General features: G+C 42.4%; 1 protein-coding gene across 4 annotated transcripts in view; it reads left to right on the top strand.

Moving 5' to 3' along the window:
- The window catches only part of chd1 (chromodomain helicase DNA binding protein 1), a 299232-nt gene that overhangs the window by 260021 nt on the left and 20227 nt on the right, over positions 1 to 18984 (top strand). For all 4 annotated transcript variants that reach the window (XM_072516362.1, XM_072516363.1, XM_072516361.1 and 1 more), the window contains 6 exons: positions 1817 to 1955; positions 5145 to 5295; positions 5968 to 6087; positions 9895 to 10029; positions 10487 to 10750; positions 13440 to 13571. In XM_072516362.1, the coding sequence (XP_072372463.1) occupies positions 1817 to 1955; positions 5145 to 5295; positions 5968 to 6087; positions 9895 to 10029; positions 10487 to 10750; positions 13440 to 13571 (941 nt within the window). The remainder of the gene's footprint in view (positions 1 to 1816; positions 1956 to 5144; positions 5296 to 5967; positions 6088 to 9894; positions 10030 to 10486; positions 10751 to 13439; positions 13572 to 18984) is intronic.

The raw sequence follows: 18984 nt of genomic DNA, 5'->3' as shown, positions 1-18984 counted from the left end.
GGAAGGTGCCATAAAAATGCACATCTTTCTTACTAATGTTGCAATAGAGCTGGCCAGGGAGCATATCGAACCATAAAAAAGATACAGCACAGAAGAGGGCAATTAGGCCCATCTTGTCCATGCTGACCCAAAGACACCCAGATGCCCTTCTAATCCCATCTTTTTGCACATGGCCTTTAGCCCTACAGCTTACAGCACTTAAGGTGCAGATCTAGGTAATTTTAAAAAAAGCTTGGGGTCTCTGCCTCCAACTATCTATGAATACAAGTATTGTGAAAATCTTTAGTGGATAAATATTAATTATTACTAACTTCCCCTATTCCCAGGTTTTCCGTCTTTGCAGGCTATTCATTGCGATACGTACATAGAACTTTATATTGTTGGCCTTTATTTGCCTTTCCATTGCATTCCAATTGAACATGATTTTTAATGATCATATGTGCCAAGCCCTTTATGGAAACCAGCTTGGTCAACATTAACGAAGGTCTCTACTTTTGACAATATATGTTGCAGGATAAAACACTCAAAGATATTAAAGTAATCAGAAAGCCGTGAAATCTGGCTGCCAAAATGAGATATTTTTCAGGTTGTGGAATGGCAGTGAATTTTGCCTACATGTCCCCATGTCGGCATAGGTCTCACCCCACAACCCAAAAAGATGTGCTGGGTAGGTGAATTGCCACGTTAAATTACCTCTTAATTGGAAAAAAGAATTGGATTCTCTAAATTTATTTTTAAAAAGCAACAATTGATAACTTTCCTTCAAATACTCTAATTACTGCAACCCTGTATAACCAGTCATTTTACATCTCATTGTGAATGTTTGGCTGAGAGCCAGACTTCCATTGGTTTGTTGAAGCAGGTGCACACAAAGGAATACATTTCTTGATTCACAGCTTTTTTCTTAGATCTATTTTGTTTTTGGCTCAATATTTAGTTTTACAAGAAAAAAATGAAATGAAATGAAAATAAAAATCGCTTATTGTCACAAGTAGGCTTCAATGAAGTTACTGTGAAAAGCCCCTAGTCGCCACGTTCCGGTGCCTGTTCGGGGAGGCTGGTACGGGAATTGAACCGTGCTGCTGACCTGCCTTGGTCTGCTTTAAAAGCCAGCTATTTAGCCCAGTGTGCTAAACCAGCCCCTATCCAATTAAGATAGAAATGTCAAGTGTTTCTAGTTTCTGCTGTTGACGCTTTAAAGTTCTGGTTGATTGACAATTTTATATGGTTATGGCACCAGCTTTTTACAAAGATTATGAAAGGTTGTTTTCAAGCATTTCCACACTTGCCACCATTAACACAGGGTCCTCTACAAAGTGTATGCTGGGTGAATAGATATGGAAATGCATTGAGTTGGCATGGAGGACATGAGGGGCTTTTGAAGTGGGTGGAGGTGACTGGATTGACATGGAGGGCCACTGGAGGTGGGTGGGGGAGCATGTGTTGCCATGTGGAGTCGGTGGGTGGCTGAAGGGGGTGAGGTCTGGATGTCCTGATAGTGAACAAAACAACTGGGACCAGGTCGTGAGAACTGAAGTGAGTCTTTTCACCAGACTGCCTCGACACGTGGCTGCCTCTAATCTGCATCAAGGGGTGGTGGACCATACCTGTCTCTCCATTTTCTCTTCTCTTCCCCCCCCCCCCCTTGCAAATCACAACTTTCGAGGCAATTTTCCCCAAGGTGCACACACCAAGCTGGGAAACCACCCGCTTCCCAACTCTATAAACCAGCCCATTGTGTTCACACTTGAAGTAGATTTTATTTTACACATTTTCTGTATCAGCAGTGAAAATGTCTGAATGTTTTTTAAAATAGCTGCCAGACGTGGCAAAGTGAAGGGACCAACCTTCCGAATCTCAGGTGTTCAGGTGAATGCTAAGCTCGTCATCGCTCATGAAGAGGAACTGGCACCTTTGCACAAATCCATTCCATCAGATCCAGAGGACAGGAAAAAGTGAGTTATTTAAACACTATGGTGGATTAATATTACTGCTTCCATTATCAGTGTTTCACATTCTTAAAAAGTGATCATGTGTCTTAACAGAAACTGAGCTTTAGAAAAAAAATTCTCTGTGTGATATTCGGTGAACCATTTTATTGCACTGCCCTAGTTGAGATGACCTCAAGAAAAATTGACACAAAAAAAAAACTAAGTGTTTTATTTCATGCATCAGTGCCATTTCCATAAATCACAAATGATAGTCATAGAGTTTTATAGCACGGAAAAGGCCCTTTGGCCAACAAGCACCTATCTATTCTAATCCCATTTTCCAGCACTTGGCCTGTAGCCTTGTATGCTATGGCATTTCAAGTGCTCATCTAAATCCTCTTAAATGTTGAGGGTTCCCACCTCTACAACCTTTTCAGGCAGTGAGTTCCAAATTCCCACCACCCTCTGGGTGAAAAGGTTTTCCCTCACATTTCTAAACCTCCTGCCCCTCAACTTAAATCTATGCCCCTGGTTATGGGGCGGCATGTAGCACAGTGGTTAGCACTGTTGCTTCACAGCCCCAGAGATAAGGGTTCGATTCCCAGTTTGGGTTGCTGTCTGTGCAGAGTCCGCATGTTCTCCCTGTTTCCTCTGGTTGCTCCAGTTTTCTCCCACAATTCATGAAAAACATGCTTGTTAGTTGAATTGGACATTCTGAATTCTCCCTCTGTACCCAAACTGGTGCTGTAGTGTGGCGACTCTGGGATTTTCACAGTAACTTCTTTGCAGTGTTAATGTAAGTCTACTTGTGACACTAATAAAGATTACTATTATACATATTGATCCCTCCACTAAGGGGGAAAGTACCTTCCTGTCCACCTGATCTATGTCCCTCATAATTTTATACACAATCAGGTCCCCTGAACCGTTTCTGCTCCAGAGAAAACAGCCCCAGCCTATCCAGTCTCTCTTCATAGCTGAAGCACTCCAACCCAGGCAACATCCTGGTTAATCGCCTCTGCACCCTCTCGAGTGCCATCATTTCCTTCCAAAGTATGGTGACCAGAACTGTACATAGTCCTCCAGCTAGGGCCTAACCAGCGTTTTATACAGCTCCAACATAACCTCCTTGCTCTTTTATTCAATGCCTCGGTTAATAGAGGCAAGAATCCCATAAGCCGCCTTTTAAAAAAAAAATGCCAATTAAGGGGAATTTAGTGGCCAATCCACCTACCCTGCACATCTTTGGGTTGTGGGGATGAGACCCACACAGACACGGGGAGAATGTGCCATCTCCACACAGACAGTGACTCGGGGCCTGGATTGTAACCCAGGTCTTCGGTGCCGTGAGGCAACAGTGCTAACCACTGCACCACCATGCTGCCCTCCCATAAGCTGCCTTAACCACCTTATCTACCTGTCCTGTTGTCTTCAGATATCTGTGGACATGCACACCAAGGTCCATTTGATCCTCTGTACTTCCTATGGTTCGACCATTCATTGTATATTCTCTTGCCTTGTTAGTCTTCCCAAAATGCATTACATCACACTTTTCATGGTTAAATTCTACTTGTCACTCTTCTGTTCATCTAATCAGCCCGTCTATGTCGTCCTGTAATCTAATGCCTTGCTCCTCACTATTTATCACACCATCAATTTTTGTGTCATCTGTGAAATTACTTATCCATACCTTCCACATCCAGATCATTAATGTATACTGCAAACAATAAGGGGCCCAGCATAGATTCCTGTGGAACACTACTGGACAAAGGCTTCCAGTCACAAAAACAACCTTCAACCGACACCCTCTGCCTCCTACCACTAAGCCAGTTTTGGATCCAGTTTGTCAAGTTGCCCTGGACCCCATGGGTTCTTAACCATCTTCATCAGCCTCTCATGTGGGACCTTGTCAAAAGCCTCACCAAAGTCCATGTTGACTACATCAATCATACTTCCCTCATCTACACACCTAGTCACCGCCACAAAAATTCAATCAAGTTTGAGACATGATCTCCCTTTGACAAAACCATGCTGACTATCCTTGATTAATCCTTGCCCCTCCAGGTGGAGATTAATTCCGCCCCTCAGAATCTTTTCTGGTAGTTTCCCTACCACTGAAGTTAGACTCACTAGCCTGTAATTTCCTGATTTGTCCCTATTTCCCTTCTTGAATAATGGCCCCACATTACTGTCCTCCAGTCCTCTGGCAGTTCTCCCGTGGCCAGAGAAGATTTGAAAATCTTTGTCAGCGCCAATGCAATCTCCATCCCTGCCTCCCACAGCAACCTGGGATACATCTCACCTGGCCCTGGGGTTTTATCCACTTTTCGGACCATTAAAACTGTTCGTACCTCCTCCCTCTTTCAAGTAAATCATAATGTGCCTCCCTGATTTCTATACCTACATCATCCTTCTCTGTACTGAACATAATGCCACAGGTGTTGATTCCATTGGACTAAGCTCCTAGTGTATAGGTTATAACTGCTGGGAGAAGAAGCGGGAAACATGGAGATGAAACATGGGATACATTTCAAATTGAGGAACCACTGCCACCAGATGGACTACACTGTGAAGACTCATTCGAATCTTCACAGAGCAACTAGAGATGGGTACTAAATACAGCCTTCCCAGTATTGGTCTCCCCAAGATCTGTAGTACTGGGAAAAGCAAAAACAGCAATGCTGTGGGAACACTGCTACCTCCAAGTCACAAACCATCCCGACTTGGACATGCATCCCTTCACTGTCTCTGAGTCAAAATCCTAGAACTCTTAATACCTTACTTTTTGGGAATACCTTGATCGTATGTGGTTCAAAGAGAAGGTCCGCTATCTTCTCAGGGTGGCGAGAGCTGGGCGATATCTGCAGCCAATGCCAGTGCTACCCACATCCTGAGAAAAAATGGATAAATAGTAAGGCTGATCTAATTTTTGGATTTTCTTAACACATTGAAATAATACCATGTAGAGGCTTGTAAACCACATAAACAATAATGAATTGTTTCGGCTTTTCCTGAAAAGATCAGAAATATGTAGATGTGTAGCCGAGTGCAGTTTTGTGGATGTTATTTGGTACTTTACAGAGAACACATCCTCTACAGGAACAATGATAAAATTCATAGTGATCCTTTAACTAAAAAGGTTGACAGTGCTAGGTAGTCAAAACAAAGTGTGTTCTATTGCAGGTTTATGTACTTATTTGTCTTTCCACACAGGTACACCATCCCATGTCACACTAAAGCAGCTCACTTTGATGTGGAGTGGAACAAGGAAGATGACTCCAATCTTTTAATAGGCATCTATGAGTATGGTTATGGCAGCTGGGAAATGATTAAAATGGATCCGGATCTCAATTTAACGCACAAGGTACAAGATTGATTGCTTGGATTTAATTTTCACAGTATTTAGATCTTGTAAAGTTGGGAATGTATTGGTCATTATTATAAATTAAGTATGTATTTCATTAAATATTGCTTCTGCAAGCCTATGTATGCATTTGTAATCTTTATGTTTCTTCATGAAATTCCAATTTCCATTTGAGCACATTTGTTTAAGGCTACTAAATAAATTTGTTTCAGATAGTTAGTTGAAAACTGACCAAGTTTGTGGTTTCCAATCAGGTCGGCAATGGGGTTTTTGTTTGGCATTTCAATTGCCTTGCAGAATAAACATTATTTATTTCAGGCCAGATCAGCTGCCTTAAGCAATTCTGCAGTATAAAAGCACAGCATCTTGTAAAATTAATGCTGCTTCTATTGCCCATTTTATAATAGAAGATATTTATGGTTCAAAAACATTGTTATCCTGGTAAATAGGGAGAGCTAGAAGAAAGTGAAGTCTTGCAATAAACTTCATTAATTTGGATCATGGATGTCATCTTTGAAGGTACTCATGTTAAAAAGAGAATAATCTTAATTTTGACTAGTTGTGGAAATAGAGGGATACTTTTATCTACTTGGATTCTGTTGCTATTTCCAATAGGGGTATATTTGATATTCTCTTGATTTTGTTAATGGAGCGAAAATTTTCTTTCCTAAGATTTTGCCTGATGATCCAGATAAGAAGCCTCAGGCCAAACAATTGCAGACCAGAGCTGACTACCTCATCAAATTACTTAGTAAAGACCTGGCCAGGAAGGAGGCACAAAGAGTTGCTGAGGTACATGATGTATTGTATTTACCGTTTCCTGCCACATGAATTTGTACATTGTTTCAGAAACAGGGTAAGATGGTATGATGGATGTTGTGATCACTAACAAAGTCCATATTCGCCCTTGAGATGTAGGTGATACTGGTAAGGCAGCATGTATTGTCCATCCCTAGTTGGCCTGCGTTAATCCTACTGGTGGGGCTCCTCTTTACGCCACTGCAGAATTTGTGCTTTCACGATGGGAGTGGGTACATAATTCTAGCATTTTGACAATGAAAGAGCAGCTTTACAGATGTGGTGCTTTATTCCATGAATTTCATATTGTAGAGCGAAATGCACAAATCCAAGCCATAGAAACAAAGTAAGAGCAAGAATAGACCATTCAGCCCTTCGAGCCTGCTCCACCATTCATTATGACCATGGCTGATTATCCTACTCAGAAACCTGTTCCTGCTGCCCCCATATCCTTTGACCCCTTTAGTGCCAAAAGCTATATCCAACTCCTTGAAACGTACAATGTTTTGGCCACAGCTGCTTTCTGTGATAGCGAATTCCAAAGGCACGCCACTCTCTGGGTGAAGACATTTCTCCACATCTCAGTCCTCAATAGTTTATCCAGTATCCTTGGACTCTGAGCCCTGGTTCTGGACTCCCCCACCATCGGGACAATCCTTCCTGCATCTACCCTGTCTAGTCCTGTTAGAATTTTGTAGGCTTCAATGAGATCCACTCATTCTTCTAAACTCCAGCGAATATAATCCTAACCAACTCCCAGGAATCTAGTCTGGTAAACCTTTGATGCTCTCCTTCTATAGCAGAACACCCTTCCTCAGACTATTCAAGGTTTGGTCTTACTAAGGCCCTGTATAAGTGCAGCAAGACATCCCTGTTCCTGTACTTGAATCCAATCACTATGAAGGCCAAAATACTATTTACCTTCTTTACTGCCAGTTCAACCTGCATGCTTGCTATCAGGTGGGAGTGAGTTGTTGTGCAGCAGATACCAGTCAGAAGAGGGAGAAGAAAATGCAGAGTGGAAAGGGAGTATTTTCAGGGCCCAAAGGAGCACCCGTTCCTGGCCTCAGAAAATGTTTTAAATTGTAACCTTGACCTTTAATGGCCATTCTACTGCCTCCTAACAGATTACTCTGTTTACCACCATGCAGCCCTCCCATCTCTCTGAGTTGCAGTAAAAACAGCAATATGACACTGGTTATGTCATCAGGCTGCAAGTTTTACATTTCATTTAGACTCCTTTCTTCCTGCAACGGAAGCCTTGAACTACACACAAGTTGTTGCATGGGTTGGGAGAGGGTGAATTGGAGCAACCTCAGTTTGGCAAGTCACCTTGCCCGATCTTACCCCCTCCCTCGCAATGCTCCCATCTGAGAGGAGATCAAAATTGAGCCCATTTTTATACCAGGTTCTATAAATTACTTGAACCTTTATTCGAATTCTTGACAAAATGTTGGCAGACAGTAATTTCAGTATAACAAATTAAGAGGATTTGTTAAGGAACAAAACAATACTTGACAATCAGGCAATAGTTTATCTGGCTTTCACTCACTGGAGCAGCTCGGACACGGGCGATGCTAGTTCTGGTCTGATTTGACTTCTTTCATCTGTTTCTGCACTTCTCTCTTCCTTCTTCTGAGAATCTGTGTACCTTTGTACTGGATACCTTTGGAGTGCCCTTTTTATTCCTCTCTAACTCTGGTATCCAGAATTTTTCCAGCCATATTTGGTAAAAGCAATTTTCTTGCACCCTTCATCGCACAATCAATATGATCAATACCATTCACACTTGCGTCAAAAGACCATCGAGAATCAATCGCTACATCAGAAACTGCAAAACCTTTGTATGCAGGTACAGCAAGTGATTAGGAAGGCAAATGGAATGTTGTTTATTGCAAGAAGAATGGAATATAAAGCTGGGATGTTTTGCTACAGTTCCACACTGTTGATGCGACCAAATGTGTGCAGTTTTGGTGATAGAAGCAGTTCAGAGAAGGTTCACTAGCCTGATACCTCGGGTGAAGGGAGGAAAGGTTGGACAGGCAGGGCCTGCATCCTTTGGAGTTTAGAAGATTAAGAAGTGATCTTATTGAAACATACAAGATCCTGAGGGGGTTGACACGGTAGATGCTGAACAAATATTTCCCTTATGAGGGAGACTCAAGCCAGTTTAAAAATAAGGGGTGTTTCATTTAAGATGGATATTAGAAGATTTTTTTTCTGAGGGTTGTGAAACTTTGGAACTCTCCTGGAGATAGGTGGTGGCATGGTGGAGTTGAAGGTTATTGGGGTGGACGGAATGTGCAGTTGAGGCTGCAATCAGATCATCCATGATCTTATTGAATGCTGGAGCAGGCTGGAGGGGCCAAATGTCTTGCTGCTGTTTTGAATGTTTACTGTAGTTAACAAATTCAAAGGCATTAAAACAACTTAGTCATTTTTTTCCTTTGTAACATCTTTGGGAACACAATTACAGCCAGAGTTTAGCAATCCAGAAAAAAATACAAAAGGTCTAGTCATTTCAGATCGTCCATTTTGTTTCTTATTCCGTAGGCAGATTCCATCATTTTAAACTGTTCTAATTTCCATGTAATCATTCTGACTTCTTACCGCCTGTCTCTATAAATATCCAGTTTTATACATGTTATCCCTTGAGCACTGTCACGTTCTTTATTTACGCCTAACCTAATTGATGCAAGCAGCTGTTCACATGCCAACAATGTAATTTGCAAAATTGTGGCGCACCATGTGATTAAATTAAATTAAATTTAACACTTTGCTTACCAAAAACTCTCACATTTATAAAGTGCAATACCTAAAGTTCAATTACAAAGAAACATAAATAAAAACCCATATTTCTTACAGTACCTCCAGATCTGCTAATTAGAGGCAAGCTAGAGGAACTTGTATTTTGTATGGAATTCTGTGTGCTAACTTCAGGTTGGCCAAGCAATGAGCTCTCCAATTGCATTATCCCAGGATGAAAATTCAGTGTCATATCAGGGACAGTCACAAATGCATGGTTCTCTCCAGCCCCGTTACATATATACAAATACATGATTCTCTCCAGCCATGTTATGTATACACAAATACATGGTTCTTTCCAGCCATGTTACATATATAAAACAACAGGAATAAGAGAAGATGACAAACACTATGATACAGATATTTTTGTTTAATTAAAGTTATGTGACCTGGGGAAATAACAGTGTCAACTAAATATTATGCTGAAGGCACCGCATTTGAAGGAGTTCAAGATCAGATGTTTGAAATTTGGTTAAAATATATCTTTCAATGCATGTGTTCCTGGTGATAGCACGCCTCACTCAATGTTGTAGGTTACTTGGACATATTATTTATTTGATACTTTAGAATAACTGATTATGAATTTAATTTATTGCTCATGGTGTGTTAAGTTAAATAGTCTTGCACTTGCTTTGAGAATGTTCTGAGATGCTGCATAAGTTCCAGTTCTTTTACAATTGGGAAAATGTTTAGAAAATATTCCTCACGTCCACTTTACAAACTTCAATATGTAAACCTCTTGTGTAATAGTGATATAATTTGTCACTTCTGAACAACTGCAGGACGCATTCAAGGTGATTGATTTGCAGGTTTTACAGAAAATTGGACAGAATGTAATTTCCTCTAATTGTGGAGCACCATTTGATTAAATGAAATGAAATGCCATTTAACTTATTCAATCATTGTGAAACAGTAGCATGATCCTCGTTTAAATTTGCATATATTGAATTATTTTGGAACTCAGCTTAAACTGGCTTTGTGCTTTATTTTCAAAAGGCTAATTCGAAAAAAAGGAAGCCAAGGAATAAAAGGAGTAAAGCAGTAAAAATTGCGAAGGTAGAAGAGGCTAGAAGTGATTCATCACCACCACCACCCTCGGTCAAAAGTTCAGATGAAGAAGGAGAGATCAAGGTGAGGATTGCAATGAATGGATCATTGTGCTTTTAGTTAAACTGGAAATTTTCAACTGGCTTTGTCGCCATCTTCATCGTTGACTCCACAGCTGCCTATTTGATATCACCTGTGACAAGCCTGAACCTCCTCAGACTAAATATTGGCAAGGTCAAAGTTATCCTGTTTGGCTGACGACCAGAAATACTGAACTCCCTACCACCCATTCTATCTCTCTCCCCACTGCTGAATTAAGCTGATACTGAGCTTTGATGTCCTGTTCAATGACAAACTGACAAAATTGGGCAAGGCTATAAAAAAGAACTGAATACAAGGATGCAAATTTAAAATTGGATATTTCCGGGACCAGAAGTCGATGTAGGTTAGCAAGGACAAAGATGATAAGTGAGCGGGGTGTGGAGGGGGTTAGGATTTGGACAGCAGAGTTTTAGATGAACTGAATTTTCTTAATTTATAGGATGATTCTGCGGGATCAAAATCCACTAAAAAGAAACTGAAAGCAGAAAAAGAAAATGAAGCGAAAGTAGAACAAGAAACTGCAATCAAGAGAGAGGCCGAAGAGAAGGAAATCAAAAAAGAACCAAAAGATGCAAGAAAAGACAAAAAGGAAAAGGAGGAAAAGAAAGAACCAAAAGAAAAAGATGTCAAGAAAGAAATGAAAGAAAAGGAGGAAAAGGATAAAGAACCCAATAATAAAGATAAAGAAGTAAAAGAAGAGAAGGTAAAATTGCATTTCACAGCTTTTGATAAGGTCCCACATGGGAGACTGATGGTGAAGATAAGAGCCCATGGGATCCAAATAAATTTGGCAAATTGGATCCAAAATTGGTTGAGTGGGTGATGGTCGAGGGGTGTTTTTCTGACTAGAAGCCTGTGTCCTGGATAGGGTGGGGTGGAGGTGTTGACCTTGGGTAGGGTGCTCTTTCCAAGAGCCAGTGCAGACTCGATGGGCCAAATGGCCTCCTTCTGCACTGTAAATTCTATGATAATCCAGTGGGGTCCCGTAAGGATCAGTTTTGGGGCCCTTGCTGTTTGCGCTTTATATAAAAGATTTAGATATGAATTTAGACAAATATAGGAGGATTGATCAGTAAATTTGTGGATGATACGAACATTGGTGGGGTGGTAAATAGTGAGGAGGATAGCCTTTGATTACAGGAGGAAATAGGCTGGTCAGATGGGTTGATCAGTTGCAAATGGAATTCAGTGAGGATGGTGATGCACTTGGGCAGGATAAAGAAGGCATGGGAATACATGATGAATGGCAGGACCCTGGGAAGCTCTGAGGATCAGAGGGACATTGGTGTGCACATACATCAGTCCTTTAAGATCGCAGAGCAGATGGATGCAGTGGTTAAGAAGGTATATGGTATATTTGTCTTTATTAGCCGAGGCACAGAGTTTAAGAGCAGGAAAATTATGCTGGAACTGGATAAAACATTGGTTAGGCCAGAACTAGAGTATTGTGTGTAGTTCTGGAATTCACACTATAGGAGGGATGTGATAGCACTGGAAATAGTGCAGAGGAGATACCAGGAAGCTTCCTGAGCTGGAGAGTGTTAGTTAAGAAGAGAGATTGGATAGACTTGGATTGTTTTCCTTGGAGCAGAGGAGACTGAGGGGGGCATGATTGAGATGTATCAAATTGTATGGGGCGTTGATGGAGTAGACAGGAGGGGGTCAGTGACCAGATGGCATAGATTTAAGGTGAGGGGATGTGAGGAAGAATGTTTTTTTACCAAGAGGGTAGTGGGAGTTTGGAATTTGCTGCCTCAAAGGATGGCAGAGGCAGAGACTCTCATAACATTTAAGAAGTATTTAGATGTGCTCTTGCTATCCCAGGGCATACAAGGCTGTGGGCCAAGTGCTGGAAAATGGGATTAGAAAGGTTAGGTGGTGGTTTTTGACCAGCGCAGGTGCGATGGGCCGAAGGGCCTCTTCTGTGCTGTTGATTCTATGACTCTTCTATGACAATTTGTTTAATGTGTATATGTGCACAGATTTTTGTAAATATTAGTTGTATTAAATAGTAAATTCCAATAAACCCTACTCAGAAGAAAATAGTCCTATGCTGCTCTGATCAATTGTACACTACTGTGTTACACTTTCGTATGTGTTTTATTCTTCCAAATACGGGGATACAGCTTTAGTGCAACGTGGATATTTTAGGTATATCACCAAATGGCAAACACAAATTGGAATGTTTAAATTATCAACACAATTTTTATAGAAGCTCTAATTCTATGTCATGATATGCAACTGAGTAATAGCACAGATTGACGGAGAGAGGGTACAAATATTGACATTTTTTTGATGAGGGTAAGATTAAAACAAGGGAAGGTCTCTCTAAGGCTCATGGGAGAGTATGGAAAGACGCACCTTAGCGCAAATAGGTAACAGGCTAAAGAGCTTAATGAAGGATAGAGAAAAAATAAGTAAATTGATCATAAAAGGATAGTAGTTGAAGTGTTTATTTGCAAATGTAAAACAGGTAGGAAAAAAAGTTGAAGAACGAGAGTTGCTAATTAGAATGGCAGGAATTGATAATGTGGCTGTGACAGAAATTAGACTTCAGCCGAGGAAAGATTAGGATCTAAATAAATGTTAAGTAGATTACTTTGAAGTTGACAGAAACTTTGTACTTTGCACATGCACTGAATACTTGAATGTGCTGTCAGTATTTCAGTCCGATTGAAGTCACTGCAGACTACAATAAATTAGAAATCACAGAACTTCTCCTTTTACACTGTATTTTCATTAAAAGTCTCCGAAACCATTGCACCTTGTTAAGCAAGATTAATTGTTTTTTAATGGCAGTCAATTATGACAGAAAAACCTCTCTGGCCCTGTATTTGCGTAATGTCAAATATTTCCATTCTGTTAATTCCAAGTTTTATATTTTTAAAAGTTTGTTCAGATAGTTCAGATTTATTGTGCATTTCTCATTTATTTCTTCACTCTCGTTAACATTTAAATGGAAATGAAGGATAATTTGAGCATTTCAACTTCATAGTTTATTGCCTGTGAGGATACTTCAATATGACTAATTGCTTATCCTGCGTGTCACTGTTGCTGGATGGATGGAGACTCTCTTGACATGGCACCAGGTTCAAATTAATATAGGGGAGGGGGAAAGATGGCTAGATCTTTGTGATCCACTTTCTCTGAGGTTATTGGTGAGCCTTATCGCTTCACTGCTGAATACAGAATTCAAGCCAGTGTGGCAAAGAATTGTATGTATTTGGAAAGTATAACATTATTCAAGGTAAGAGCAGGAAATGAAAGTTGACAGCTACAGGTGAAAAACTATTTATGCTATAAGGTTTGTGAGGGATGAACTGCCTCTGTAATTGCAATGTATTTTCCTCTTTTGACTAATGCTGCTACTAATGGCTCACTGGTTGATATAGGCAATTGAAGCTAAATCGGAGATGAAGGAGAAGCCTAAAAAGACTGATGTTCCAGTTCATATTACAGCAAGCAATGATCCTGTTCCCAGCTCAGAAGAGGCAGAAGAACTTGATCAAAACACATTTAGTATTGTAAGTATAAGTATTGATGGCCTCTGCTGACATTTAAGTTACATTAAATTTTGCTGTTTCTTAAAGGTTCCAAATAAAGGCATTAACTGTGCCATGCACAGGGCGGCATGGTGGTGCAGTGGTTAGCACTGCTGCCTCACGGCGCCGAAGACCCGGGTTCGATAAGGCCCCGAATCACTGTCCGCCTGGAGTTTGCACATTCTCCCTGTGTCTGCGTGGGTCTCACCCCACAACCCAAAGATGTGCAGGGTAGGTGGATTGGCCACAATAAATTGCCCCTTAATTGGAAAAAAAATGATTGGGTACTCTAAATTTATTTTTTTTAAACTGTGCCATGAGCAATGTTTGTTTGAGTCTATTTTCTGGGCATGTTTTCTCTTTTACTCCTGTTTATTATTTTGTTGGGGACTGGCTAGGTTGGTGGAAATTACGTTTCTGACTGCAGGTGGTTAGTGGAGCTTGCTTCGCCATTCTCACTACTGATGTTTGGTGGTGTTTGAAAACCTCTGAAGGTGATAGGACAATTGATAAGCCAGTGAAAGAAAATGGAACCATTGGCTTTATAAATACAGGCATTTAGTGCAAAAAGCAAAGGCATGATGTTGAATCTTTGTGAATCAATGATTAGGTCTCAACTGAAATATTGTGCATGATTCAGGCACCGCACTTTAAGGTGGATGTTGAGTTCTTGGGGGAGGTATAACTGGGCTTAGAATTATATCATGAATGAGGAGCTTCAGTTATTTGGAGAGACTGAACAAGCAGCTCTACCTCAAGTAGAGCAGATTGGGGAAGGGGAGGGGATGCCTAAAAGCGGGAATCAAAATTATGAAGAGAGAAACTGTTTTTGTATCTCTGGATCAGAAATTTAAGAATATAATTGGCAAAATAAATAAGGAAGGGAATGACAGGTGGAGATTCCTTTTTGTATAGCATGGGTTTCCTCCGGGTGCTCCGATTTCAAAGAACAAAGAAAAGTGCAGCACAGGAACAGGCCCTTCGGCCCTCCAAGCCTGCGCCGACCATGCTGCCCGTATAAACTAAAATCTTCTACACTTCCTGGGTCCGTATCCCTCTATTCCCATCCTATTCATGTATTTGTCAAGATGCCCGTTAAATGTCACTATCATCCCTGCTTCCACCACCACCTCCGGCAGCGTGTTCCAGGCACCCACTACCCTCTGTGTAAAAAAACCTGCCTCGTACATCTCCTCTAAATCTTGCCCCTCGCACCTTAAGCCTATGCCCCCTAGTAATTGACCCCTCTACCCTGGGAAAAAGCCTCTGACTATCCATTCTGTCGATGCCCCTCATAATTTTGTCGACCTCTATCAGGTCACCCCTCAACCTCCGCCGTTCCAGTGAGAACAAACCGAGTTTATTCAACCGCTCCTCATAGATAATGCCCTCCATACCAGGCAACATCCTGGTAAATCTCTTCTGCACCCTCTCTAAATCCTCCACATTCTTCTGGTAGTGTGGCGACCAGAATTGAACACTATACTCCAAGTGTGGCCTAACTAAGGTTCTGTACAGCTGCAACATGACTTGCCAATTCTTGTACTCAATGCCACGGCCAATGAAGGCAAGCATGCCGTATGCCTTCATGACTACCTTCTCCACCTGTGTGCCCCTTTCAGTGACCTGTGAACCTGTACACCTAGATCCCTCTGACTTTCAATACTCTTGAGGGTTCTACCATTCACTGTATATTCCCTACCTGCATTAGACCTTCCAAAATGCATTACCTCACATTTGTCCGGATTAAACTCTATCTGCCATCTCTCCGCCCAAGTCTCCAAACGATCTAAATCCTGCTGTATCCTCTGATAGCCCTCATGGCTATCTGCAATTCCACCAACCTTTGTGTCGCCTGCAAACTTACTAATCAGACCAGTTACATTTTCCTCCAAATCATTTATATGTACTACGAACAGCAAAGGTCCCAGCACTGATCCCTGCAGAACACCGCTAGTCCACAGCCCTCCAATTAGAAAAGCACTCTTCCATTGCTACTCTCTGCCTTCTATGACCTAGCCAGTTCTCATAGAAGTTACAGTGTAGAAGGAGGCCATTCGGCCCATCGAGTCTGCACCGGCTCTTGGAAAGAGCACCATACCCAAGCCCACACCTCCACCCTATCCCCATAACCCAGTAACCCCACCCAATACTAAGGGTCCTTCTGTATCCATCTTGCCAGCTCACCCCTGATCCCGTGTGACTTCACCTTGTACCAGTCTACCATGAGGGATCTTGTCAAAGGCCTTACTGAAGTCCATATAGACAACATCCACTGCCCTACCTGGATCAATCATCTTCGTGACCTCTTCGAAAAACTCTATCAAGTTAGTGAGACACGACCTCCCCTTCACAAAACCATGCTGCCTCTCGCTAATACGCCCATTTGCTTCCAAATGGGAATAGATCCTGTCTCGAAGAATTCTCTCCAGTAATTTCCCGACCACTGACGTAAGGCTCACCGGCCTGTAGTCCCCTTGATTATCCTTGCTACCCTTCTTAAACAAAGGAACAACATTGGCTATTCTCCAGTCCTCGGGACATCACCTGAAGACAGTGAGGATCCAAAGGTTTCTGTCAAGGCCTCAGCAATTTCCTCTCTAGCCTCCTTCAGTATTCTGGGGTAGGTCCCATCAGGCCCTGGGGACTCATCTACCGTAATATTTTTCAAGACGCCCAACACCTCGTCTTTTTGGATCTCAATGTGACCCAGGCTATCTACACACCCTTCTCTAGACTCAACATCCACCAATTCCCTCTCTTTGGTGAATACTGATGCAAAGTATTCATTTATACCTCGCCCATTTCCTCTGGCTCCACACATAGATTCCCTTGCCTATCCTTCAGTGGGCCAACCCTTTCCCTGGCTACCCTCTTGCTTTTTATGTACGTCTAGAAAGCCTTGGGATATTCTTTAACCCTATTTGCCAATGACTTTTCGTGACCCCTTCTAGCCCTCCTGACTCCTTGCTTAAGTTCCTTCCTACTTTCCTTATATTCCACACAGGCTTCGTCTGTTCCCAACCTTCTAGCCCTGACAAATGCCTCCTTTTTCTTTTTGACGTGGCCGACGATATCACTCGTTATCCAAGGTTCCCGAAATTTGCTGTATTTATCCTCACATGAACATGTCGGTCCTGAATTCCTTTCAACTGACATTTGAAAGCCTCCCACATGTCAGATGTTGATTTACCCTCAAACATCCGCCCACAATCTAGGTTCTTCAGTTCCTGCCTAATATTGTTATAATTAGCCTTCCCCCAATTTAGCACATTCACCCTAGGACCACTCTTATCCTTGCCCACCAGCACTTTAAAACTTACTGAGTTGTGGTCACTGTTCCCGAAATGCTCCCTTACTGAAACTTCTACCACCTGGCCGGGCTCATTTCCCAATACCAGGTCCAGTACCGCCCCTTCCCTAGTTGGACTATCTACATATTGTTTTAAGAAGCCCTCCTGGATGCTCCTTACAAACTCTGCCCCGTCTAAGCCCCTAGCACTAAGTGAGTCCCAGTCAATATTGGGGAAGTTGAAGTCTCCCATCACAGCAACCCTGTTATTTTTACTTGTTTCAATAATCTGTATACATCTGCTCCTCTATCTCCCGCTGGCTGTTGGGAGGCCTGTAGTAAACCCCCAACATCGTGACTGAACCCTTCTTATTCCTGATCTCTACCCATATAGCCTCGCTGCCCTCTGAGGTGTCCTCCCATAGTACAGCTGTGATATTCTCCCTAACCAGTAGCGCAACTCCACCACCCCTTTTACATTCCCTCTATCCCGCCTGAAACATCTAAATCCTGGAACGTTTAGCTGCCAATCCTGTCCTTCCCTCAACCAGGTCTCTGTAATGGCAACAACATCATAGTTCCAAGTACTAATCCAAGCTCTAAGTTCATCTGCCTTACCCGTAATACTTATTGTATTAAAACATAGGCACTTCAGGCCACCAGACCCGCTGTTTTCAGCAACATCTCCCTGTCTGCTCTTCCTCAGAGCCATACTGGCCCTATTCCCTAGTTCTCCCTCAATGCTTTCACCTTCTGACCTATTGCTCCGGTACCCACCCCCGTGCCATACTAGTTTAAACCCTCCCGTGTGACTAGCAAACCTCGCGGCCAGGATATTTATGCCTCTCCAGTTTAGATGCAACCCGTCCTCCTTATACAGGTCACACCTGCCCCGGAAGAGCTCCCAGTGGTCCAGATAACGGAAATCCTCCCTCCTACACCAGCTGTTAGCCACGTGTTTAGCTGCTCTATCTTCCTATTTCTAGCCTCACTGGCACGTGGCACAGGGAGTAATCCCGAGATTACAACCCTAGAGGTCCTGTCTTTTAACTTTCTGCCTAGCTCCCTTAACTCCATGCCCCTTACTGCCTATGTCGTTAGTACCAATATGTACAAAGACCTCTGCCTGTTTGCCCTCCCCCTTCAGGATGCCCGCTACCCGTTCGGAGACATCCTGGACCCTGGCACCAGGGAGGCAACATATCATCCTGGAGTCTCTTTCACGTCCACAGAAGCGCCTATCTGTGCCCCTGACTATAGTCCCCTATGACTATTGCTCTTCTGCGCTTTGACCCTCCCTGCTGAACATTAGAGCCAGCTGTGGTGCCACTTCTCTGGCTGCTGCTGATTTCCCCTGATAGGCTATCCCCCCCCCCCCGACAATATCCAAAGGGGTATACCCGTTCGAGAGGGGGACAACCATAGGGGAGTCCTGCACTGACTGCCTGCCCCTTCTGGTGGTCACCCACTTCTGTGCCTGCACCTTGGGCGTGACCACATTTATATAACTGCTATCTATGACGCTTTCCGCCACCTGCATGCTCCTAAGTGCATCCAACTGCTGCTCCAACCGAACCATGCGGTCTGAGGAGCTCCAGTTGGGTGCACTTTCTGCCGATGAAGCCATCCGGGACGCTGGAAGCCTCCCGGACCTGCCACATCTTAAAGTCAGAGCACTGCACCCCTCTAATTGACATTGCGTTAATTAATTAGTAAATTAAATTTTTTTAAATGTTTTTAAATTACTGTTAACTATATGCACTAGATTTCTACTATAAATGTGAAAGCTAAATACAATACTCTCTGATCTCTGGCTTAGATACCCCTCTAAATAATAATTAAGTAATTATGTTTAATTAGTTTAACAATGTTTAATTTTTCAATTTAGTGTAGATTCCCAACCAGCCAATCAGGTCACAGCTTTTCTGTGATGTCACTTCAGTTTCTCCCCCCCCCCCCCCCCCCCCCCCCCCACCACAATTTGAAAAGGTAATAAAAATAAAAAATAAAAATCACTTGCCTGCCCAGGATGCTCTCTGGTTCTCTCCCTGCAGATCAAAAGTTACAGGCCAGAAGAAAAAGAACAAAACAGTAGGGAAAAAG

This window comes from Scyliorhinus torazame, chromosome 9 (genome assembly GCF_047496885.1).
Source record: "Scyliorhinus torazame isolate Kashiwa2021f chromosome 9, sScyTor2.1, whole genome shotgun sequence".
NCBI classification, from domain to species: Eukaryota; Metazoa; Chordata; class Chondrichthyes; order Carcharhiniformes; family Scyliorhinidae; genus Scyliorhinus; species Scyliorhinus torazame.
The sequence above is the reverse complement of the archived record's forward strand: the minus strand, read 5'-3'. Positions and strand labels throughout refer to the sequence as shown.